We start from the raw sequence: 27074 nt of genomic DNA, 5'->3' as shown, positions 1-27074 counted from the left end.
AAGTTTGTAGCCATGCAGCACATTATCCTAGGTGCTGTGCAGCCAGGGATTGAAGAGCTGTACAATGAATACACTTTTTTTTTCATTGTGTGTGTGTAATATGTGGTAATCCTGGCATTAGAGAGCATATAGGCGGTCCCCGGGCAAGCCAAAGAAAAACAGGACCGGGTCATCATCGACTGCAGAGTTATATTTCACAACAGTGGGAAAAAAACAAGGCAACGGTCAAATTGGGAGGAGAAAGACACAATATGAAATAAGAGACCTCGATGGTATGGTGGACCCAGGCTGGAAACGGATACAATCGAAGTAAGAGAAAGTAGGGTGAAGGACCATGGCTATGGTGATATCCAGTGGTGGGCTCGTAAAGCCAAGGTGACGGAGTAGACGACGGATAGATGCAGCTTTGCCTGACAGACACGATAAATAACTGACACAGTGACGGGGACAGGAGCGGAGGCGGTGACAAAGAAAGTACTTTGGAGTAGCAGACATAAAGGGATGACAAATGAAGTGAGAAAGTGGCAGAGTGACTGGTTACATATACAGTTGTTTTGACAAACAATGGGGAAAATAAAGGGGTGTTACATACGGTAAATACTGTTGCTATGCTGTGGAAGATGGAAAGGCGAATGTGAAAACTGTGGAGGATGACGTATACAATGGAGGGTTGAGAAGTACAGTTGCAGTGACAGATAAAATAACTTGAAAGATAAAGGGAGTGCCAGGTACAGAGTATGAAAAGTGGCGTTTCACGACAGATAAAGTGGAGGCAAACTATGATGGGAGGCGTATGGGGGATGACATTTACAGAGTGGTTGTGCAGACAGGCAGATTACAGATACAGGGATGGTGGCCGATACAGCAGATTGTGGTGATTATCACTGGCGAGACAATGAAATAGGATCAGAGTTGCAGTAGAGGGGTACAGTCACAGGGCAGAGACAAGTGCAATGGGGGTGACAGCAAGGTTAGATTCAAGTTTTTTGTGTGAACTCATGTCAAAGGGCTGGTCAGGTAACAGGCTTGTAACCTTTCCAAGTCGTATTCCTCTTTCTAAAGCTCTTCTGATACATTTGCAGATCTCCTGCTGCCTTTTTGTATAATCGTGAAATAAGTCACAGTGGGTGTAAAACTCCGTGATCTAAGAGTGAAAAAGGTGTCTTACTTATAGAGTTTGTTTTATTATTTATACAGAATCATTAACTGTTTTTGATTTGGGATTTTACATGCCTTCGATCAAATACAAAAAATACTTGACCGAAGCCCACTCAGAGAGGGATAAATCATGGGCACTACTGGCTTGGTTGGCCAATTCAGCTAGGAGAGGTACGGTCATATTAGAGCTTAGAGTACAGTATGACGAAGTGCGATACGACCAGCAAGGCATCAATTACTTATTCCTAGAATACTACACTGAATTATACGAGAGTAGGGTGAGCCTAGTAGAAGAAGACATGAATAGGTTCATGGAGGATGTGGAAATACCACGGCTAGACGAAGAACTTGCAGGCACACTAGGTCGCGATGTAGAACTTAGAGAAGTGTGAGGAGCCATTAGTAGCATGGCTAAAAACAAAACTCCAGGAACAGATCGCCTACCAATTGAATTTTACCAACACTATGTTGATCTCTTAGCCCCCAGGCTGGTACATCTGTATAATGCTGCAAGACAATTAGGGCACCTGCCCATCTCGACGAGAGAGGCGATTATCATACCCTTGCTTAAACCGTGGAAACAGCTGTGGGATAAGGCGGCATACCGCCCGCTCTTCATGCTCAATCTGGACTCCAAAATCCTGAGTCGTATACTGGCCACCAGATTACTTCCTCATATGACAACACTAATCCATACGGACCAATCAGGGTTTATTCCCACCAGAAACACAGCATTGAACGTCCGTCTTCTTCTGTGAATACTCCTACAGGAAAGACTTGGCAACAATATTTGCGGTGGACATAGAAAAGGTGTTTGATAGCCTAGAATGACCATATCTGTCCCGCGTGATGATGAAGTTTGGACTGGGAGAAAAGTTTGTGGACTGGACTGCTCTCCTGTACTCCGGCTCCACTGCTAGAGTAAAAATGGGTGGTCTAATATCTGATGCCTGTTGTGTGGGGCAAGGTACGAGGCAGGGGTGTCCCCTCTCCCCCTACTGTTTGCACCTGGCGATAGAGCCACTTGCCGTTAAAGCTAGAACAGGACACTACTATCAGGGCCATATAGTTGACGGACTGACCCACCACATCGCACTATACGCAGACAACCTTTTTTTTTTTAAACAATTTTTTATTGAATTGTTTTAAACATCACAAAGCAGTGGTATTTATAATATTCAACGCAGATGACCTTTTGATCTTTTTGGTGGACTCGGGGTAGGCGCTTTGGGCGTGAAGGAATTACTCCAGGACCTAGGTAGGGTAGCAGGGTTAAGGGTTAACTGGGCAAAGTCATGCCTATTCCCGAACACTGACGGCAGAGCAGGCCCACAAGACACTGAGGAGGTGAGGTGGGAAGACAGATGCTTCACATACCTGGGCACCCAAATATATCACGTCCAGGGGGACCTACTGGAGGGCAACCTAGGGAGAGCCATTAGAGGAATTAAAAGCAACTTTGATTTTTGGAGCAGTTTACCACTTTCGGTGGCTGGACGAGTAGCCCTACTAAAAATGGTGACCCTGCCGAGGTTATTGTACTACTTTGCCACCTTGCCAACATGGATACCGCCACGCTACTTCTCTGAAATCAGGCCAATGATAATTGGGTTTCTCTGGGGAACGGGTAGACGGAGGGTGACACTTAATATTCTAATGCGGCTAAGAGGGGAAGGAGGATGGGCGGTGCCTGACTTTGATGCTTATTACCTTGCGGCACAGTTTCAATGGCTCATAAAATGGGTGGCGGGGCAACTAAGAGGGACGGCGGCAATGGGGCCAGATTTGGGGACATTGCGGCTATTATCCCAAATTATTCTTAAGCTCCCGGTCCGAACCCCGTCCTTACCATGGAGCTAACTACAGCAAGGCGCTGTTGGAACAGATACCTGTAACAAGGGATGGCTACAATGGGAGACTTATACGAAGAGGGCCCCATGATCCCATTTGACGACCTGCGGGACCTTTATGACTTACTCAGAGGGGACTTCTTACAGCACTATGCCCTCACTGCGGCCATACGAAAGCACTGGGGTGGGGGACTCATTGAACCGCAAACGTCATTGGGGTGCCAGTATGTGGTGATGGCAGCAGGTACAGTTAAGGCGGTCACCTGTTTGTATAAGCGCATAACGCTAGAGGCCTTACCTACCTTAACGGAGCTATGCCTAAAGTGGTAGCTAATCTTTATTGCTTGATTAATAAAAATCTTTGCAAACTGCATATAAAAACACATATACCGTAAAACAGTGCTGACTCCGTTAAAATTGTAGTAATTTCATAAAATACAAAGATCTAAAATTTGCAACAGTACTAAAAAGGTAAGTTAATATGTGTGTCATGTATAAGCACACAAAGGCTGCATTGGGACAGTCTTCCGTTTTGTTAACCGAGGTTCAAGTATCTGGGTGATTAAGTATAAAATCCCTGCCAGGTAAAGGGTAGTCTAAAAATGGTCCTTCCCAGTGAACAGGTGCTAGACAAGGTAGCAGCAACCCAGGATTCAAGCCAGTTAGTTGGAAGTTGTCAGGTTTAGTTTTGTTTTTATAATTTTCATAAAGCGTACAAAACTACAGACTGTTCCCCCCTCGAAGCAGGCCTTCACCACCTGCCTGCATGACCATATTCGGTTTTCGTTCAGACACGGCTTTAGAAGCTGTCTTCGTTCGAGAACTAAGCTCTTACAGAGGCACAAATGCTGTAAAAACATCCTCTTCTGGGTTATCGCATAGTGTGCAGTTGGGGGCTGGATGAGTGCATTTCCATGGTGGTAAATGTGGTTTTGCCGGTAGGATCCCCATCCTCATTGCCAGAAGGTTTTCCTTCATACTTCTCGAGAAGCTTGTGCTTAAATATGGCTGCGCAACGCTACTTGAGTAGCTCTGAATCACAAATCAGCTGTGTACCCTCTTATTTATGTCTGTTTTATCTTTTCCTAGGGAAAGGATCTTCACCGATTTGTTCACCAAGGCTTTAAAACTGTTGTAAGGAAGACCGGATTTCCACAAGTCCTGTAAAGCGAGCAGCTTTAGTCCTTCCTGACTGAAGATAAGCCATAGCGGGGCAGTCAGTTTTTCTGGTCATCTCTTTCCACAAGTATGAGTTTAAGGAACCAGGCTTTGCGTTCTTTATTTTATACCAGCATTTGGAGTAAGTGCCCTTCCTTTCTATTTGCTGCTTTTGTAAGCCGAACTCCAGCCTTATTTATGCTGAAGAAGTGTACTGTGAGAGATTGACTATTATTCTAACAGCTTTGGAGATCACCTTATCCAGAGTTGTTTTGTCTTTCCCTCTCATTGATTCGCTGCCATGCGTAATTGTTGGTAGAAGCCTTGCCCAGAGTACTTCCAGTAGTGGGGTGAGATTGGGATCAGTTATTGTGCTTGATGTTTTTTAGCGTGACAGCCAGAATGGTTCCTCTTCCTTGAATAGCAGCTTTTTGTTGGTGGTACGTTCCCATGCTATCAAAGATGATTTTCAAATATTTATAACTTTTAACCACCTCTAGTTGCCTGCTCCCCAACCACCATCTGAGTTGGTTCTTGGTGCTTCGTTGGTTGAAGATCATTACTCTGGATTACTCATGATTTATGCTTAATCCATTCTTTACGGCAAAGTTGCCTGTAACATTTACCAAATGCTGCAGACCAACTGGGGTTCGGCTGATCAGTATCAAGTTGTCAGCGTATAGTAAGTTTGAGAGTGACAGGCCACCCAAGTTTGGGGCATGGTGATGACAGTTATCCAGTTCCCTCAAGAGGTCTGACACGAAAAGGCTAAACAGGGTGGGGGCAAGAACACAACCCTGTTTTAGCCCCTTAGTAGTCGGAACCCTTCTTGACAGGCTGTCGCCAGACTCCAGCTTAATTTGAACCCATGTCTTGGAGTGGAGCAGGATTAGGTGGTTCAAAAGGGTTGGAGCTATTTTCCACCCAGCTAGCCTAGCCCACAATTTCCTTCTGTTGACGCAATCAAAAGCGGCTTTGTAATCAATGAAACATACAAATAAAGGTTTGGTAATTGCTTTTGTTGCATCAAATAAAAGTGAGAGAGCAAGAATGTTTGTAGTTGTTCCCAGGTTTTTCTGAAAGCCTGTTTGGTTGAATGGGATTAGATTGTTTTCCCCTGCCCACTCACTTAATTTTGCAAGTAGTAGGCCGGCGTAATATTTGGCCTCAATGTCAATTAGCGCTATGAGTCTATAGTTTTTTGGTTCATTCTTGCTACCTTTTTTGTGGATAGGTGAGATGATCGAACCTCTCCAGGAATCTGGTATTTTTTCCGGTTTCCAAAATAATGTTAAAAACTGGTAGTAATGCTCCGGCCAGTAGGATGTGTCCTGCTTATACACTATTGGGGAAAGCCCGTTAAAGCCAGGCGCTCCATCGTTTTGGCTTTTTGTAGTTCTGTCCACAATCATTTTGCATTTTTAGTTTAAAATGCTTTATTGAGATTATGAAACAATGTAAAACATCATTACAAAGTCTAGAAAAGCAGGAAGCGTAATAACGTGGATCATGGATAAAAAACAGTATTATTCAAAATCCTTATGAAATATAGCTGTACTAAGTGAAAATGCATTTTTAGAAAATTTTCCGTGAAGAGAAGAAGGAAAGAAAGAAGAGAAGGGGTAGAAAAGGAAAAGAAGAAAGAGTACAAAGAGAGAAAGTGATATAGAGAGATAAACATAGTAAGAACCAAATTTAAAGTACAATAAATAACATTGCAAAATTTGTGACAATAAGAGTTAGGTTGACTTTCTAGATAAAAAGTTAGTTAACGGTAACCATAATAAGTCTCTTTTAATCATCAAAGAAGTAGACGTGGCGTAAGCTCTGTCCATTCTATGATGGTGACATAGTAAATTCCACCATGCTTGAAAGGAGATTTTGAGATGTCTTTCCAATTAGAGGTAATAATCTGAACAGTACTAGCTAAAAATAAATTGATCAAATTGCCAACATCTCTGTGATTATCAAATACAGGGGAGAGATTGCCAAGGAAGACATGTTCAATGTGAAAAGGAATGTCTGACAAAAGAATATCATTTAACTTAGACCATATATTAGACCATAAGTTGTCTATTAAGGGACATTGGAAGAACACATGAAGAGGATCTCCCAGAATGTGGGGGCAGGACCAGCATTCAAGAGAATCAAGCAATTTAAATCTATGAAGGTCACTGGGGGTAAGAAATAACCTATTATAGAAGTAATATAGAGTCTGTGTTGTGCTGGCTGAGCGGGAAGTGGTGTGAATCTTGGACCAAAGGAGATCCCAGGTATCTATAGGAAGATCAAGGCCTAAGTCCTTTTCCCATAGAAGTTCCAAAGAGGACTTAATTCTAATTGAAGGGGTATGGGATATCAGCTTATAAATGGTAGCTGCTTTAAATTGGGTGGAGAAGTGAATGGGGGTAGGGGAGGGAGATGAGTGAAAGGGAAAAGAAGTGGAACTAGGGTTTGCAGGGTAATAATAACAGGTGAGGGCATCTTTGAGAATACTATAATGAGGGGGATGATATGGGGAGATGTCATATAGAGATTGAAGCTCAGAAAAGGGTAAGAAAGTGTCGCCTTTCTTCAAATGCTGGGGGTGAGGATACCTTTATCAATCCACTCCTTCCAAAATAAGGTGTGATTATTAATCTTAAAATTTTTGTTATGGAGCGGTGGTAATCAAGCACAGGGTGGGTTCCCCGTTCAGCAGGTGTCAGTATCATATTTTATGGTATGTCGTGTGCTCTTTAGTAAAGGGTAGTGTGTGGGTTGCAACCTTCCCATTCAGGAAGGCCAGTCACAGCAAGCTATGGAAGCTAGATAAGAATTGAAGGATCCGAATGTCACGTATTCTGCAGGGAGTGTTACGCTTTCTTTCATAGCAGGGGGGAAGACTCCCTTCTGTAAATGGAGACAGTCACCCCTTAGCCCCTGCCGCAGGAATGTGGGCCAAATCTATGTCTGCTGCAGGGAGGCAATTCATGTCTGTCTCTGGTTGCAGGGAGGGGAGCCGGTTCAGTTCCTTCTGCGTGATGGTCAGTCAGTTCAGTCTCTACTGCATGTGGGTGAGTCAGTTCAGTCTCTTGACTCTCTTCTAAGAGGAGGCCAGGCAGGTCTGCCTGGTTTACACATGTGCGAGTCAGTTCGTCTCTTCTGTAGCAAGTCAGATTAAACAGCAGCTGCAAGAAATTGGGTCAGTGTTACCATTGCAGGAAGAGAGTCAGTCTCTTCTTCTTCATTTAGTGCATTTATGTTGCTGCTGCACAGTTTAGTCAGTCGCAGTCTTTATTGCCAAAGATCTCCCTTCAGGCTTTCATTTACAGTATTTAAAGCACATTGCAGAAAGTTGTATCGGTATTGCCAGGTCCTGTTTGCTAGGGGGTCAGTATAAATCCGCTGCAGGAATGAGAGTGCCTAATACTTGCAGGAAAGTATCTCAACCCTGCAAAAGGTCGTGTCTGCGTCAGCCGCTCCCTCGTGAGGTCAGGTTTTGTGCAAGAATGTACATAGACCCAGCAGGACACCGTAGTTACGTCAGCTACTCCAGCGTGGACAGCATCCAGTCTGGTGCAAGAAGTGAGTTTTGGTCTGCTGAGTAGGGTATGTTGATGTTTATCCCCTCCAGGTAGTTGTGTCCATGCCAGTGGTTTCGGCATAGAGAGTGAGAGTTCAGGCTGAAGAGATGTTTACCGGGGTGCTCCAGTGTCAGTCAGTCAAGGAGGTGGTCAGTCCGGCCGGCCTACTTTCCACAGCTACTACGTGCAGTGTTAGGCACCGGCTGCTGTGTCAGCTGAGATGCTGCAGCCACCATGTGCTCTGTTGCCATAGTAACAGTCAACACAAACTCAAGCTAGCCTGGAGAGTTGGGAGGAGTTAACACTCGTGCCTTGCACTACGTGGCGCTAGTGATGACAACCACAGGGAGTGTGACAGCTTCTTAATGACCCCTTTGTAAAGCTCAACACAAATCTTGTCCTTCCACTTTACGCTCGCCCAAACAATGCCTTTTTAAATGCACACTTTAACACACGTTTAAGGCAGATTGTGTGCTAATGTGATTAGGGAAAGTCAATTTCCGATTTCTCTTTTTTAGCATAAAAAAAGACAGATTCACTGAGAAGATTAAACATCATAAGCACATAGGGAAGGCGATGTTGCCTAATTGCAAGACTTGGCGACTATTGAATTGGGGAACCTAGTTCGCTTCCCAGCGTCTACATAACATCTTATAATTCAGGGCAAATCACTTCATTCTCCCTATAAAAGTAAATAAAAAAGCTGCCTGTGTGTAATGTAATCCAAAGTTCATGTAAAGCGTTCTAAATCACCTTTGACTATTTCCCTTGTGAGAGAAATCTGGGGCACCATATGTTTGCAAGCTAATTACAAACATATGTCGCCAAAGCTTGCTTCCGCAAGGGAATCGGCAAACGTGCACGCGTTGCCATTCAAAGCAAAGCAACGCGTGCACGTTTTTGCCTGCAAAAGTGAACCGATTACTAAAGGTCTTTTTGCTATGCATCGCATGCGTGCTGCGTAGGCGAGCCTTAAAAACGAGGAGAAATAAAGATATTTCTCCTTGTTACCCCTCCCCTGGGGAGGCATTGGTCTAACCCAGCGCAAAATATTAGTAAAACTACCACTCAGTCTCTTGAACAGCATTATCTCATAGATACAGACGTGAAAACTGTTGCTGTTAGCAAGTTACCTACGTTATCTCTCGGGAGTGAAAACTGCTTTGAAAAAACACAACTGTCTTGATACATACTTTACGTATAAATCAAAATCCTATCCATTTTAATCAGATACAATCTATTTACCAAAAATAATCTGCACACCTTTACTGATGACGTTGAATGGGGCAATTATATTGCAAGGCAGTTTTCTACCATACTTTTCCAAACACCTTCACAGTTGGCTTTGGAGGAACACATGAGAATTGGCTTTTCTTGCAAAATCTACACCCCCCCCCCCCACCAAACTCTCAAAGGAGCAAAAGCATGAGCATCATATAAAATGCATGGAGAAGACACAAAGCAGTAAACCTAGTAAATAGGCAAAGTCGGTGCTGAAGACTGAATACATCTGATGGTGCCAAAGCATGATGGTCCATGGACAGACATTTTTATTGCATTGTATTTCTCTTATTGAAGTATTTGATTGCTATTTACTGAAAATGAATTAAACTTACTCTTCACCGCCTCCAAATCGCCTACAGAAAGCCTTAATTGCCTCCCATTTTATAATCATCACAATGGAAAAGATAAAGAGCGGTACGAAGACGCAGAAAACAACCACTAGCCATGTGGTTAAAGCACTTTCAAGACCATCAAGCTTTCCTGGATATTGAGACATAACAAAGGAATCATACAGTATTATTTTTCTGGAAATATATACCTGAATATATCAATCAATTTTCATTATCATGTTTATTACATACAGTATATTTTAAGGAAGTAGCATATTTTCCTCTTGTGACCTCACCTGAAGTCTGCCTGTCTGGATTGTTCCAGCTTCCAAAGTAAAACAAACAACAGATTTGCTGATTTGGCGCCAATACTGGGGAAAATGTTTGGCCATGGGTTGGAAAATACGCGATGCACTTTCCGTGAGTGTCTGTGAACAGAGGTAATAAAACAGGCTGCTGCCAAATTTGCGTTCCTAAGTTTAGTATCCTCTGGACCAAGAGACGTGGATTTCATCAGTGCAACAGGTGCTTGTCCTGGCGGCCAACTGAACCCTGACTATTGCTGTATTTTAGAATACAAACTGTAGCCAGCGAGCTCATTTCCTTCCCTGACACACTGACTACACTGCTGGAAACGCGACACAATACACGTGTGGGGAACGGCTAGTGGCCTGTGACTACTAGCTATGATCTTGAGGGACCTATTTACCAGAATGTCATGCAGACCAGGGCAACAAGTCACCTTTCTGCGCTGCACTGCATGCCAGGACAGGTAAAGGGCAGGAATGCACCATATTTAAGGCAATACAGCTCATTCTGGCTTTTTCCCCTGCGCTGACGTTCTTTGGGCAGCCTAGCATAAACACGGGCACCCTTTCACCATGGTTCAAGGGTGCCTGCGTTGCATGCAGCATTGATTTTGTGCAGGGACACTTTCCTGCACAAAAACAATGCTGAGAGGCATATTTCTCTTTCTGTGTGTGCTGCAGATTGCAGCACACAGAAAGAGGAAGTAAAAAGGAGCCTCACCTGAGAAGGAGTATCTTTTTGGTGCATTTTCAGGTTAACCAGTTGTGGTAAATCTGGGAGGGAGTCATAAACCATAGGAGTTGCATAGGAACACTCACAGCGCGATGGAACGCCTTCCCAGGGCAGAGTAAGGCAACACAGTGATCTGCGCTGCGTTTCCTTACTCCTGATTTATGGGGCCACTGAACGCCATGCAAAAGTAGCCTTGGGTGGCTTTATAAATAACATGTAAGGTTTGTGTTGAGCGATGCAAACTGGCTCATAAAAAGACCTGAGTGTATTAGTGACTGGGACAATATATGGGTGCGGATGAAAGGCATGAACAAAAAGAAAGGAATATCCTGTTACTACCTTGAAGGTCTCCTACGTGAAGCTAACTGAATATAAAAAATGTGATACAACTATATAGCTGATGTAAAGATATTTTGATTGATTTCCAAGCAAACATTGTTCACATTCCAAAACATCCACAGTATGCATGAAACATTTAACTTTACCAGCCACCGAATATTCCGCTGTGGGTGCACCTATACTTAATTTGAGCTGGTGGTTGCAGATGGAGCCCACCATGCTTACCAACACTTATGTTTGGGCACCTGGACTAATTTTTCCTCATCACACTTTGTGCCAGAACAAAGGAGAAGAAAACCAAAGCTGAAAGAGGTGGAAGCGAACAACCGAAAAACAGTAACAAAGGGAGAAAGCAGAGAAGAAAAATAACATGCAGGAGTGAGACAGAGGGCCAGGAAGGGTCTTGTGAAGGGTTAAAGAGGTATGAGGTATAATCAAGACTAAACAGAAGTGGTTCTTACCCTTTTGACTTGTTTGGTTCCCACACAATAGTTACTGAAATCTGGGGACCCCCTACAAAATCATTACTGGAATCTAGGGATATCTACTGAGTAACTGAGTCCTAATCTGCAGCAACAATCACTCACCTCTGGGACGCCTCTTGTGGGCCATAAGATCTTGGCCCCCCACACATCCCTGTGGACCATGCCAACAACCTCGGGTCATTCTGGACACTAACCTCTCCATGAGCAGACTGATCAACACCGTCTCCTCATCATGCTTCCACATTCTGCGAATGCTACGCAAGATTTTCAAGTGGATCCAACTGAACACCAGACAAATGGAGACCCAGGGTCTTAACACAAGTAGACTTGATCATAGAAACATTCTCTGCATCAGAATCCCAGCCCATTTCCGACGCCGGCTCCAAACCACCCAGAACGCCGCTGCCAGACTCATCAAGAACATGCAGCAAAATAACCACATCTCTTCACACCTCAACAATCTCCACTGGCTCCCAGTCCAGGAAAGATCTAAGTTCAAGCTTCTCACCCACACCTACAAACCACTCTCCACAACTCTGGTCCAACTTACCTCAACCACTGTATCAGGAAAGAGCACAGCTCCCTCGCATCAAGAAAACCAGAAGCAGAGGACACTCCTTCTCATACCTCACAGTCAAAACCTGGAACGACATCCCGAAACATCTCAGAATCCCCCTCTCCCTCATGGACTTCTGAAGGAACCTCAAGACATTGCTCTTCCAGAGGAAACAGACATGTTCCCCATCCTTCCCCTCAGGCATGCCCAACTCAGCGCATTGATACCCTCATGGGTGATTAGCCGCGCTCTACAAATTCACATAACATAACAATTATTGGAATCCAGGGACCCTGGTCTAAGCAATTGTGATGATTTCAATGTCAAAACAATGGACAAAATTAGAGAAACAAGCATTCATCGAACAAATACATAAATGACAACATATTTTATTTATTAACAAATATCAAAAATCACAAATTTTAATTTTACGGAGAAGTTTGGAGCTTTTGTAAATTCAATTGAGGCCGCTCATTGTCCATACTATATTCTGTGCAATGCACTTACACCACACCTATGCATCAATCTGAGGACACTAACTTAGATTTAAGCATCCAATTTCAAAATACTTCACATTTACAAAGCATTATAAAATGTTCAATTTTAGATTTGGATTATTTATTTATTAACACTTTGTTAATCTATTATTATCTAGGTTCCTAAGGAGTTGCAGACCCCCTTACAAGGCATTGCGGACCCCCGGGGGTTCCTGGACCTCAGATTAAGAACCACTCCTATACAGGTTTGGAAATCAGCACCTTGACCGTCTGCAGTGCTGGCAGCAACTTCTGAGCATATTTTACAAATTAAGCAATGGGATGTACTGTTGTCATGGTGCATTGCTGTGAGGAATATATCTTACTAGGATTGGAACTTGTGACAGAGGTCACGCAAATCTCTGTAGCAGGTGCATGACTGAAAGATGCAAGTAACTATTCAAGCCTGCTCCCAATACCACACACACATATCTGAACTAGTTCCTCAGTTAGGATGAGAATCTTTGGACTGTAGAATGCATACTGATCTCCGAGGTAAGGGCATTAGTCCACTAAGTTTTCTGATTAAGATTAGAATCGGTGACCTTCCATCCACACGCCGGTCTCTGCTATTTATGGAACACAATGAAGCCATGGTTTTCTTTATTTTGCTCTGTTGTTCTAGCTGTATAGCAGAAAGGAGATACTTATGGAAATATGTTTATTTTTTGCACATGCTTTTTTTTATAGAAACGCCTATCTAAATATGTCTCAGTGCCCACCTACTCTGTGTGCAGATCAAATTTCACATACATAGGTACTTGGAGGTACATTCATAGGTCACTTGAGCTGTTGGCATAATCAACAAATACATTGAAAGACACATAATGGTGCTGTAAGTGACTTGCACTCCAGCACACATGCATATATATATAATGACAATTGACCACTCATATGTCTCTTAACTCTGGGCAATATTAACAAGCAAAAGGGCATATTCACTAGAGAAGTGGCGGAGCATGGCGTTAGCCTCCTTGGCTTAACACTGGCCTATGCCACTTCTGAAACACAGGTCTGCACCATATTTACAACAATATGATGCAGCCCTATGCTTCACCCTGCGCAGGTGCAAATGTTATCAGCCTAGCGCCAATGCAAGCACCCTTGCACCATAGTGCAAGGGTGTCTGCCTTGAGGTGATGATTGTCATTGTGCAGGAAGGTCTCCCTTGAATGACACAGAGAAAGGCATGGTAGGGTGGGGAGGGGTGTGTTCTGAAAGCTGGGACACTGTGCAGCTGACATACGTGCCTCCTGCAGTTGCTTTACTGCGATAACGATTAAGGGGCACGGGGTAGCCCACTTGTGCTACTTAATATAGGTGGGGATTGCTTAGAGAAAGGTTTCACAAGCAAAGGTATAAGCATGAATGGGGGATCTATGGGGAACCAGGGGGATGGGGGAGCATGGTTGGAGGGATTTTTCTGAGTTTTTGCTGGTCCACGTTGGGTCAGCAGGAAAGTTGTGTTAGTCTTCACACAGCAGTGGGTGGGCTTCTAGAGAAAGATGCTGTTACTAGAGTTGTCCATGGGAGGAGAGGAAACTGGGCGTTTTATGTTATTCTGGTATATTCAAATGGTTGATGGGTTGTTCCTGAAGGAAAGTAGCCATCTTTTTGCCAGGGACTGTGCGGGGAAAAGAAATCACACTGCAGAACACAATGGAGGTCTCTAACAAATTCAAACTAACCACTTGGAATGTACGGGGACAAGGCACAGCCAGAAAGCAGTACAGGGTCCTGTCGTTCCTCAAACGACATAAGACTAGTATAGTATTTCTCCAAGAGACACATTTACGGATGTTGAAGCAGCACAACTAGCGAAGAAATGGACAGGACAACCATATCATGCCACGTATTCATTCTTCTCTAGGGAGGTTTCAATATGGGTGGCCCCAGGAGTTCCATTTGCACTGAAGTATATGAGGGCAGATGTGGAGGCCAGATACATACTGTTCCAAGGCACGCTAGATGGACAAGAGAGAGTAATCCTGAACTCCTATGGAGCCAATACAGATGATCCTGCTTTCTATGCCACATTGAGAGATGTAATATCCCCTACAGATTTCAAGATTTATTTATTTAAGTGATCGGTCTTTTAAAAACAAAAAACATTACACCAATGACATTTATAATAGTACTAGTGCATACTTATATAAACACTAATATCCCCTACAGTGGGAGTAGATGCCTTTTGGGTGGGGAACTTTAATTGTGTGATGGCTGAGAGACTGAATCACCACTCACCCGACAGCTCACTAAATAGAGAATGACAGCTAGCTTGTCTGATGTGATGTCGCAAATGGGGCTTGGAGTTGTTTGGCAGGACACGCACTGCGGGACCCAAGAATACACCTGGTATTCGGCCAAACACGGAACTTAAAGCAGACTTCACAGGGTCTTGGCACCTCACCAGACGGCTCTGAAAGTACAGGAGGTTATACACCTGCCAAGATATTTGTCCAATCATGCGCCGGTAACATGTGGGTTTCGGTGGGAGGAGGGGTCAGGACCCTCTATTCATGGAGGTTTCCCTCAGAGATATTACAGGACCAAGTGGGGGAAAGACACTATTGTAAAAGCTTTGGGAGATTATATTGGACTAAACTGGGCTAGGGCGGGAAGCCGATTGATAGAATGGGAAGCGCTTAAGACTGTCCTGAGGGGCAGATGCGTGAGCCTCACATGTGGAGTGCGACGCATCCTACAGGAGACACTCACTGAGAAGGAGCGTGACTTAGCATCTCTGCAGAGGGAGGTGGGGGGGAGGGGCGACAGGAAAAATGAAATGTAATTATTAAGGCAAGGTACAGAAGCACGAGACAGATTAGAAAAATACACACTAACATTATACCGTCAGCTACTACATCGGCAGGGGGACAACTAGCCTGGATTCTTAGGCGGGAGACACCCCACAAGGAGATGCTCCTTCTCGTGAAAGCCAGAGGGGCAAGGCACGCATTCAGCGCAATAAAGTGGAGGTGTTATGGGGCATCTCGAACAGGCATATGCAAGCTCAGGAGACTCTACCCCAGAGCAACTAACTGAGCGATTATTGATGTTAGAGGATAGAGAAGTCATATGCATTATGGAACAGTACTTAAAATTGATGATCAAATTTAGGAAATCTTTGCTAGGTCCATTGTAAATACATTCTTTTCATTCTCCTGATCTTTATTTTTAAATTGTATTATATCTTTACATCATTTGATTGAGTGTATTGTTGTATGTTTTTATATTTTTGCTATGTTAGCTTGTATGATATTCTTTGAAATATCAAATAAAAGCTTATTTGACTTTGACTTTGGGTACCTAGGGGATCTGTTGGTCCCACAACTGAGGGAGGGAGGCGAGCCCTGGACAGACCACTAATAGTGGACGAGATACTTTGTATAAAAACTTTTTGCAGGAAGTTGGCCCAGAGACTGGTGTCCATTGTCGCCCCTATGATTTGCGCTGGAACCCTTGCCCATCAGAATTAGGAGGGACATGGGTCACTACGGGATACAGATTGGTGGTAGAGAACATCTGATCTCTTTATACACCAATGACACTTTGTTTTATCTGATGGCACCCTTTTATCTTGTTGGAGCACTTTAATGCCTTCTGTGACATCTCCGGACTGCGTATAAACATGACCAAATCCTTGATGTTTCCGCCCGCCGCCCTGTGTAATCGAAGTCCCGCTGCGCTTCCCCCTGTGGCCTTACATTGGGAGATGGACCAATTCCGATGCTTGGGCATAAATTATGGTCACCCATAACGCTTAGAAACTGAAGAAATGTAATACAGACCGAGTGATAGAGAGATTGACCCAGTCGGTCACCTTCTCGAATGTACTCACCTTGTCTCTTATGGGTGGGGTAGCAGTGGCCAAAATGGTGTTCCTGCCCAGATGCATTTATGCCCTTCAGCATTAACTGACACACTGCCACGGTCAGTGTTTAAACGAATTCACTCCCTGCTATTAAAACTGGTATGGGCGGATAGCAGGAACAAGGTAAACTGAGAGACACAGCAACTGCCAAGGGGGCGGATTGGCGCTCCCCAGTATGGAACTGTGTTACCTGGTGTCGCAGCTCCAACATGCAGCACACTGGCTGACTGAAGAGAATAATTGGGAGAAAGAGCTCCTGGTTGATGATGCAAGAGAAAAAAATGTGCCCCAGCTATTGCACGGAGGTGGGAGGGGTCAAAGAGTAGGCCCTTATTTGATTAGGTACACAGCGGCACTCTGGAAAAAAGAGTGGTGAGGGTGGTTCTGAAACGCGCCCCTTGCAAGAGAGTTCGTGTTCTGGGACCTCCCAGCGTTCCTCCACCTGGCGTCAGAGGTAGATGTTACCGGCTGGAAACAAGGGGGATGCCTGACATTAGTAGATCTTTTCCCCAACAACACATTGCTCACTTTCGAGGCAGCACAAGAAAACTTTGGGTGGGAAGGGGACAATTCCTTCTCTATGCGAGCATTGTCGACATAGTCCGGGACATTTGGCCTACGTGCCCAGTCGCCCCCAAATCCTCAGCCCTGTTCAGGATGCTCCTAGAATTTGGAGGGGGAAGAAACTTGCTATCCCACTTGTACAATGCCATGATTATGGATACGCCTAAACGAACACCGCGAGCCAGAATAGCCTGGGAGGATGATCTGGGTGCACCGGTGGCAGGCACTGGGTGGAAGGAGGCCTGCAGACTGGTAAAAAGGGCTCATGTATCACACGGTTTAAACTAACCCACTTCAATTATTTGCACTGCAAGTATGTCACTCTGGTGCTGCTGCACTGCATAAATCCTACGAAACCGTACATATGTCCCCGATGTCAAACTACTCTGGACACCTTTCTGCACTTAGTTTGGCACTGTTCTTTGGTAAACGCTTACTGGAGCCGGGTAGTTGAAACACTACAGAATGCAGGAGGTGTGACACAGGCTAGAACCCACTGCCTGTTTATTGGTGAAACCCAAACTGCGTAAGAGAGGGAAAATGCAATGGAGATTCGTACAACTGGGGCTTTTACAGGCAAAAAGATAAGTGAGTATGGATACTGGGGTCCCCAATGAGCAAAGATGGGCTAGAGATGTGAAAGAATAGGCAGTAGCGGAGGAGGTCAGGTTGCGTGGGTGTATGGTAGATGAACATGCCGAAGAAGATCTGGCGATATGGAGGGAGGCCATAGTGGAGTTTGAGGATGTGGTGTGAGGACAGGTTCCTGTGGACTCAGGTTCCGACTAGGGGGGATACACCTGGACCGGGAGGGAATCCAGGGATAAGAATGTAGGCGCTTTCAATATTACCTGTACAGAACACACAACCTGTATAACTGGAGGCTTTTCAAGGATAGGAAAACTTTCCAGACAACGGGACAGGGGGCAGGATGGCTACAAAGTTTGTTCCACATTTGTACCCGTTGTAAAGTACAACACTTTGACTGTATTTCAGCAACTGTGAAACTGAAAAACAAACCCATTCTTTAAAAAACAAAAACAGGTGCAGCAGGGACATATAAATATGCCCCTCACTGTTGATATACAGGGAAACTGTCCTAATCTACGAGCAACCTAAATGTAGTATTATGTACGTTGTACATTGCTTAACCAATCTGCGGGTAATAGGTGTACCATGTAAGAATAGAGAATGGAAAGTGTCATGCACTCTGACTGGCAACTGCGAAAATGCTTGCCCAAAGCATACATACACATACAACAGTATCTGCCCTTTACATTGCAGAGGAAAAAACATCACCTCCTGGTCAGAAGCCTGTCCCACTCTTCAATGATGAAGATGAAGAAGAGCTCACAACTATCGACCAGGACACCCTCCAAGAGCTGAGAGACTCCATAGGCAGCCTATCTCCGGAAGCGGGGAGATCCGGCAGCATTGTGGCCTCTCCATCTGCCATGCAAAACATCCAGCAGGCACCAGCTAGCACCACAACGGTCAACCTGGACTCTGAGGACCCAGCAACAATATTTCAATGTAGTGCCGTAGGAGTCCAGTATGAGATGGAAAACCAGGTGCGGGTGGGGTTGGAGAGCCTGGCAGCTGAACTGGATGGGATCCGTGGGTGCCTCAGTCCCTATTAGGGACCACCTAGAAGCCATCAGAGGCACCTACAGCTCGCTCCATGCTCTCCAGCATTACATCGGTAACATTGTTGGAGTCTTTACTCAGAGACAAGAACAACTGTCCTGTCAAAGTGGCACCAGCGATGTTGCCAAACAGTTAGGGGAAATGTGTAAGACCATGGAGTACATGGAGCGAAAGAGGATTTACACTTTGTTGCCAGGGCTGCTTACCACTGAGACGTTGCTGGAGTCCTTCAAGCCCTGCAGCTCATCATCACTGCAGTGATGCCTCATCTGTTGGCACAGATGAATGCTGGTGCACCTACAACATCGGCCCCAATGTGTCTGTGCCTCCCAGTTCTGCTGCCTATCTACCATCGCCCTCACAGGAGGCACATGACACATCAGAGGAGGAAGCTGTGGATGAAACAACATTTGTGTCAAATGGCTGGTTTCTGCTTGCTTAGCCTTGTGCTTACCATCATGCCTCGGGACATCAAACGTCACTGTCCTTAGACTGACTCTGCTACATTCATCTTGGACTTTTAATGGACTGTCAATGTGACCAATGATCCCCAATGACATTGCAATCAGACTTCTGACTGAAGTTTTCTTCTTCCTCAATATTTCTCTTGACATGTCCCCCCCCCCCTCCACACCCCCAGGACTCTGTCCAGCACTCCGCTGGCTTGGAAGAGGTGTGACACAGCTGCCAGGGTTCCTGACTCTGGACTAAGGGGTTCACGGTTCGATCCCCTGTGCCGGCGGCAGGTTAGCCCAGCACCATGTGACTCTGGGCAATAGCTTGCTTAATCTTCCTGAGAGCTCCCAGCGCAGGGACACCACTTTGAAGGTAGCTGTGCACTTTACAAATTCTGGTATTTCCAGTGGCGGCTGGTGAACTTTGAAATTGGTGAGGCGCAAGACCAAGTCCTGAATTATACAGTGCGAGGAAGTGCAATAAGTGAGCATGACTGCTACAAGAGAGGTTCATGTGAAATCTTCTGCTGAGAATATATATATATATATATATTTTAAATGGAGTAAAGTAGTGCATATTTTAGCACAGTGTCTAAAAGAAATTGATCATAAATCCCCACAAATACCTTTCTTTGTGAGGGGCCATGTCTGGGTCATATGGGCAGTGCACATATTGTTACCTTTGTGTAATGCAGTAACCCTCCCTCTGCCATGCTGCTCGGTGGCTGTTATTAGCAGATGGGTACAAATGGACTTGGGGTATATAAAGAGAAAGGAGTAATAGGATTGATGCTGGTGTGATTGAAAAGGGTTTAGGAGACAGGGCCACCTTCCCTCTTCTGTGACCTTTACGCTCTTTATACCTTCCCTTCCTCTATACCTGTCATTCTCTATATGCCCACGCCTCTCCCTACTAGTTAATTGCATTCCTTTTCGACTCCATCAACATGCCTCTCCGTTCCCTCCATTTTCCTTGCCCAGTATGTTCCCTCTCGCATCCAGTCCCTATGTCTTGCCTTTACCAGTCGTTTTTCCAATTGTTTTTCCTCAAAATTTCAAGTTGCCCCATCTCAGAAGTGAATTTAAGTTTAGAAAGCAAAACTACAAATGCCAAAATGTAAAGACAAAAACGTTTTCATTTATACTCCTAGCACCAGATCTGACAAAACCTCATACCCCTGCATTCTGCCTTCCTTCTTTCTGACCTTCGGTACATCCTCTGTGTTCCCTCATCCTCCTTGTCCCACTTCATCTCCAGCCTTCTCTTCATTCTTCACACTGCCTTTTCCACTCAAATACTTACCATTGTCTCCAACCTTCTCTTTTCCATTGGATCTCTCACTTTAGTGATTTCAAATGGCCACAAGTGAGGTGTAAGCAGTTAGTCTATTCCTGTCTTCTTTACATCCCCCTACTGTCGTTTCCTGGTTGCAAAATGAAAAATTAATTCTACAAATACCAGGATGCAAATGAAAACCAGTTGGATGACTTGCACTTGTCAGAACTTCAACTCTCTGCCCCTTATCTGTCTACAACTCCCTTCTGGTTCTTTCTTTGGATCCCTTTTCACCTTACCTCCACTTCTTACTCACCCTTCTCTTTTTGCTGTGTATGCATTTCCTTCTTTAGGCAACTGCCTTATGCCTATATCACTCCCACAGTCTACTTCTCCCACCCCTTAACTACTTCCATCCCTTTGTCTCTCTCACTGTGATTGTCCCCCTACTCCAGAGATAATCCCGCTGCTTTACAAAGCTAGAAAATAAACTGCCCAGGGGACGGGGAATATCTTGTCTTCCCTCTGTAAATCGACTTGACTTAAATCTTCATGAGTTTAGTTTTGTGATTAATTATCGCAATACCATAATTTAGCATAACAAATTGAAGACTTTCTGTGGCAGGCAGCAGGCCATGAACTGCAAACATTGCTTTATAAAATACAAGGTTGACATGGATATCGGCCAGTTTAAAACACCATTTACTGCCCTGAGGCCTCGCTGCAAGCCCCCACCAGCCTCCAGCTACACGGAATTAAGTTATCAGAGCATTTGCAGAGGAGCACTCTATTATTATTTTTTTAGTCTTATGTAGCGCTAAATCAATCTGAAAGGATTGGAGTGCTTTACATGAAAACCAGCAGCATTACTCACCGAAGAAGGAATGGCTTTTCATCTTCTTGACCAGGCCAGTGTAACAGCATGACAAACATGAACACCAGCATACTAATATGTTTAAAATGTGCGACCAGGCCTCATTAATGACACTTGTACGCACCGTGGTTTTCTCTCCTGACCTCTCCTACGCTCTTACCCTCTTTCCCAACTCGTCACAGGTTGGATCCCACCACAGTTGGGCCCTAGCGGCCTTCAGCTGACGCCAGATTCTCGGAGCGCAGGTGCGGGTGTGAACCCTTTCTAATTCAGCTACCTGTGCTGTGAGGTCGTCTCTCTTTTCTTTGCGGATTTTGGCGTCTGCAGCTGCAATTGCGATCAATTTCCCCCTGACTACAGCTTTCAGGGCTCCCCAAAGGGCCGATACCGAAGTTGCGGAGTTATCATTAGTGGCGAGGTAATCCGAGATGCATTTATGGATTTGTTTAGTAACGGCCGGTCTCTGCAAAAGGGGCTCATTAAGCCGCCACAAACCCGGGGTGCGCGAGGTTTTGGGCATATTGAGCGTCAATTCTACCGCATCGTGGTCAGAGAGGGCCGCTGGGACAATGGAAGCATCAGTGACGTGGGTGATTAATTCTGAGGAGCCTAAGAAGTGATCTAAACGTGCGTATGTGCGGTGCACATGTGAGTAGAAGGTGAAGTGCGCTGTGTTGGGGTGTACCGCCCTCCAGAGATCCAGCAGACCCCTCTCCCGCAGCCACGACCCGCCCGCTTCAGATAGCGCTCCCGTTTCCCCATAACGGTGCCCAGATCTATCTTTGTTCATGTCCATGACTAAGTTGAGGTCCACCCCAATGAGCAGCTGAGAGTTAGGTGGCTGTAATGCTTCCGAGAGTGCGTTTTTAAAAAAAGGTTCCTGGCCTGTGTTTGCAGCATAGATGGAGCCGATCGTCATTGTTCCATTCCCTATGAGGAAGGTATAGGCTAGGAGGCGTCCTTTAAGTTCTCCTGCCTTGGCCCCCACCCGGCCCCGGAAACGCCGGGACACGAGAATGGCCACCCCTGCTTTTTTAGTTGGAAGTGAAGAAAAAAATTGCTGAGGGAAGGCCGGGAGCGCATCCTGTGCCAATCTTTAGATAAGAGGGGAGTCTCCTGCAATAAGCAGACGTCTGCCCCTGAGTGCTCCAGGTATGAAATGACAGCCCTTCTTTTATTCGGATTGTTGAGGCCTTTTACATTGAGAGACAATACCTTAAGTGTATCAGTCATCATGGAATAACATGAAGTTGACAAATCGTGGCAACACAACCCGTTGTTGCGTATAGTAAGCAATGGTCAGCACATGAGACCTGTTGATGTCCCTCGGCATACTGGTTCCCTCCCTCACTCCAATCCCTGTCCCTCCCGCGATACTGATCCCCACCCCGGTCCCTGACAACTCCCCAGGTGATCCCCTGTCCCCTCTCCCGCCTACCCATAACAGCCCCTACCCCCCTGCCCAACAACACCCCCCTCCCTCTCCCACCCTAACCCCAACCTGTGGGTCCCAAACAAAAGTCATAGTCCCAGGCCTATCCAGAGTCAGTTCAGGCCTGTAGGTTTAGAAGGTAAAGGAGACTGTGGCAGTGGCCACCCATGTAGTCCCCCGCCCCTCCTCCCCCCCCACTTTAAAAAAATGCATCAAGCATGGTTCCCTGGCTGAAACAGGTTCAGGACTTTGTAGCGGTGTCTTTAACTACTTCTTCGATGGCTGCGGCTTGTTCTATGGCGATCGTCCCTGGGTCTGGGCGGAGGCGAGTTTTAGGTGTGCGGCTTCTCCGTACCTGTTGCCAACCGTCTCTAGAGGGTTGCGTCCAATTAGCTTGGGAGGACCCCGGGGTGGAGTCCCCCTCTGATGCGTCGTCTGGCAGCTCAAGGCCCAGTAGGGTACAGGTATCCTGAAGCGAGCGGAGCTGATGCAGGGTACCCTCCCATTTGAAGATCAGGCGGAACGGGTGGCCCCAGGAGTAGGGCACCCCTTTTCCCCTCAGAAACGTGGTGACTGCTTTGAAATCCTTGCGCTTCTGAAGCGTTATAGCTGAGAAGTCCTGGAAAAGTTCAACAGGGCAGTCTCGGAAGCGAAGGGGTTGTGCTTGACGTGCTTCCCTTAGTATTCTTTCTTTCAAGGGAAAGTCCGGGAGGAACGCTAAGATGTCCGGAGGGGGGGCAGGAGCACGGCGGGGCAATCCCACTCGGTGCGCCCGGTCGATGCGGATGGGAAAGTCAGCAGGTTCATTGAGGACCTTCCGGAACAGGTCTTGGAGATACACCGTGACGCAATTCCCCTCTGCCTTCGGTGGTACCCCTCTAATCCGTATGTTGTTCCGCCGAGAGCGGTTTTCAAGGTCCTCCGTGTGAGCTTGGAGGTCCACCTGCTGCTCCCGAAGACGGAGGACTTCTTGTTGAAGGTGCACCAGATCTTCACAGCGTGCCTGGTTAGACTCTTCCACCGCCACCACTCTTTCCCCCAAGCCATCGAGGTCCCGGCGCAGTTCCCTTTGCTCACTCACCAGTTCCTGCTTTAAAGTCTGGAAGTCATCACGTAGCGTGTTGAAGAGGTTTTCCAGAAACGACTTCGTGATAGGGGCGTCCTCAGTGTCCTTGTTTGGAGTAGCCGCCAATGCTGAAGGTGACGTAGGTGTTTTGGATTTCTCACCTTTTGTGGATGTCTTCATGAGTAGTTCATTAATCGATCGACCCCCCCTGCGATTAGCATTGGACATTGTGCCGTGGACGGACCGTCTAGGTGGTGCGGTCCTATTTACGCCTAGGTTTGCTGACAAGAAGGTCTATCAGCTGGCAATCCCGTCACTCCTCCGATCTCGTGGCCGCAAGTGTTCCCAGTGATACCCTGCTAGGTCTCCAAGTTAGTGCAATCAACGGGCGTTGTGTCCCCAGCTCCTGTCGAGATAGTTGCGGTTTTGTGCCCTGCGTTGTCGATAGGGCCCAATGTCGTTGGTCAAGGTGGTATCGGGTCGCGTTCGCGGGTTTTCTGCAGCTCATCTTCGCTTTCAGCAGACTGGGCGTATGACATCGAATACGGGCCTCAAAACCTTGATCAATGGGGGTTGCCTAGGTTTCAACAGCCTCTAGTCCACCCTGGCAATGTGCCTCGAGGCGCAAGCGGGAGCTAATTGTATCAGAACACCCACCGGGGGCTCGATTCGTACCCCCCGAGCATCAGGTATCAGCGCAAGCTGGGGTGAGGTACCCGCGCTGGGGCCAGCTGCGGGACTCTGTGATGTGTTCTATTGGCGCTCCCTGGGTCCTTTCGCTGCCCGTCTAGTCCTCTCAAGCAGTCCCCAGTGGGTGTGGAGGGGGGTCCAGTAATGAATAGGTGTCTACTCTCCTCCCGCCAGGGGCATGATCACCAGGCCCCCCGAGCTCCCCCCACTCCTCACCTCTGGGTATGTAATCGCTGTGCAGCAATCTTTCTGCGTTTTCGGGCGTCCTTTAGGCCTCTCGTAGTGGGCCTCACTTGGCCGGGTTAGGGCTCTGACACTTCGGCCCAGGTCGGCCCCCAGATGTCCTAGGCGGTGATGTGAAGGTGGGTCCTCCTCTCCTAGGCCTCCGGCGATCGCCTCGCTTGTGGCTGCGTCTTACAGGCCCAAGCCGGGGCCTCGAGTTGGCGCCCGAGGCGGGGTGCCACGCAATTTCAGGTGTTCATTCAGAATGAGGGCCAACGCGAGTCCAATCGTGCTTGACTTGCCTAAGCGCTCACCTCCAGCGCCCGTTCACAAGTCTCTCTTCTTGCTGCCGGTTTCTCACCGGCCGGTCTCCGCCGCAGTGCAGGCCCGAGCCGGGGTCCAGAGTATCACGCGCCCGGGCCGCAGTCCGCCTCGGGTGCACAAGCTCAGGTTCTTGTTTCTGCGACCCCTCTGTGGTTCTGGGGACAGCGGTGGCCCTGCGCCGGTGATTAATGCTTCAATGACCCGGCAGTATGGGTCAATCCAGTGTGGGTCCGCCTCGGCCCTCCTCCGCCGGCTCCGTAATGTGTGTAGGCCCAAGCCGGGGGTTAAATTTGAGATATGCCCGGGTCGCGGGTCACTCCAGCCGCGGGGCGAAGACTCCCTCCAAGTGGCCCCCCGGTGTCTCGGGTGGCCCCCTGATGCCGAGGGCTGTCCCGGTCAGCAGCTACGACCCTTCCGGGCGGGATGGTCAGCCTCGGGATGGCAGCAGGCCCGACTCGTACCAGGCCCTTTCTTCGGCTCACTCCTGCTCCAGCCGGCGATGGCGGTGAGTGAGTGCAGTTTCACCTCCTTAGGTCCACACTCCGGGGCCACGTGTCCGCGCTGCTTCGTGCAGGACTTGAGGGGGGCCAAATTAGCTATTTTGGGGCTATTGTGGGGGGTTACAGGGGATTAGGGCGAGGAGCTCCGCAATTTGACCTCCGTCCCGGTCGCCATCTTGGCCACGCCTCTCACGATGAAGTATTTTTAACTGTATCAGACGAAGCCTAGAGGGTATGGCCACTTCTCTCGGGGAGGATAGTGCTGTCTGCCAGTCTGCCTCGTCAAATTCCCCCAAGTCCCCTGACCAGTTGTACCTCAACTTCTGGGTGGGACCTGGTAAATTACTAACTAGCTTGCGATATGTAAAAGACGTCGCTTTTTTATGCATATGCTCCGTAAGCAGCCTGTCTTCAAGCGGGGTTGATTCCGGCAGATCAGTATTGGGTGGGATAACCGAACATAGGGCATGGCGGACCTGTAAATACCTAAATCTTTCAGTGGGCGCTAAGTCGTACTGGGTTTGGAGCTGGTCAAATGATATAATTGTACCCTTCTTCCATAGGTCGCCTACCGTAGAGATTCCTATCAGGTCCCATCCTTTAAACCCATTACTATTGCGGAGTTTACCCAACCTACGCCTGGTCCATAGCAGAGTCATTTGGGTAATTATATCTTTACATTTGAGACGGGTCTGCGCAGTGTACCATATGCCCACCGTGTGTGCCGTCGGGCCAATGAGGGACGCCGCGCGCTGTTTGTCATACAATACAGAGAGAACTCCCTCTTCCCCAATCTCATACCTGTCAGCCTGAAATGCCGGTTCAGTGCATGATGCGTGCAGCCATTGGTTTATTATTTTTAAATGGGCAGCCCAGTAATACAGCTGAATGTCTGGCAGGGCGATGCGTCCATCATACCAGTCCCTGATCAACTTGCCACGTGAAATTTGCGCCGTCTTCGCGCCCCGTAACAGACCCGAAACTAGGGTGTCGATTTGTTTAAAATACTTTACCGGGACAGGGAACGGGGTATTTTCTAATATATATAGTAGCCGTGGTAGTGTCATCATCTTATACAGTGCCGCTTTACCTAGCAGTGTCAGGGGCAGAGTGTGCCAGTGTTTGACATCAGATCGAAACCGCTCAAGGGGAGGCTCTAGATTTATAAAAAGGAAGACACTAGCGTAAGGCGTTACCCCTACCCCTAAGTATTTGATGGATTCCTCCGTAACCCTTAGGGGGCAGTACATCGGGAGTGGTGGGGACGGGCCTTTGAGGACAAATAATACAGATTTGGACCAGTTAATAGTATAGCCCGACACCCGTCCAAAAATTTCATAAATATTTAGGAGTGCCATGATAGACCGCTTTGGGGTCGTCAGATATAAAAGGATATCATCCGCATATAAAGAGATGCGGTCCTCCCAAGATGCGGTCCAGTGCAGCCCCCTGATCATGTGATTCCATCAAATCCAGGCTGCCAATGGCTCCAGAGCCAAAGCAAATAGTAAGGGTGATTAAGGGCAACCCTGGCGCGTGCCACGGCCCAGCTGACTGTCCCTGGAAATATGACCATTTGCCACCACGTGGGCCAGGGGGCTAGAATAAAATAATTTCACCCAGGCGCAGAACTTGGGGCCACAGCTCCAATGCTCAAGAACTGCAAATAAATAGGTCCATTCCACCATATCGAATCCCATACGAGCATCTAAGGATAGAATAACTGCCGGTTCTTGAAGACAGAGCATGCGTGCCATAACCGCGTGAACTCTCCGCAGGTTAAGTGCAGTACTCCTGTTGGGTATAAACCCGAATTGATCCAGATGGATCAGTGTCTCGAGGTGCGGA

General features: G+C 46.9%; 1 protein-coding gene across 1 annotated transcript in view; it reads right to left on the bottom strand.

The window, feature by feature from the left end:
* LOC144791046 (disintegrin and metalloproteinase domain-containing protein 9-like) overlaps positions 1–27074 on the bottom strand; it is a 1785694-nt gene that overhangs the window by 163267 nt on the left and 1595353 nt on the right. Inside the window, exon 20 of the mRNA XM_078665681.1 lies at positions 9349–9496. Within this exon, the coding sequence (XP_078521807.1) occupies positions 9349–9496 (148 nt within the window). The remainder of the gene's footprint in view (positions 1–9348; positions 9497–27074) is intronic.

Source organism: Lissotriton helveticus, chromosome 11 (genome assembly GCF_964261635.1).
Source record: "Lissotriton helveticus chromosome 11, aLisHel1.1, whole genome shotgun sequence".
Taxonomy (NCBI): domain Eukaryota; kingdom Metazoa; phylum Chordata; class Amphibia; order Caudata; family Salamandridae; genus Lissotriton; species Lissotriton helveticus.
Note: the sequence above shows the minus strand (reverse complement) of the source record. Positions and strands in the feature narration are given on the sequence as shown.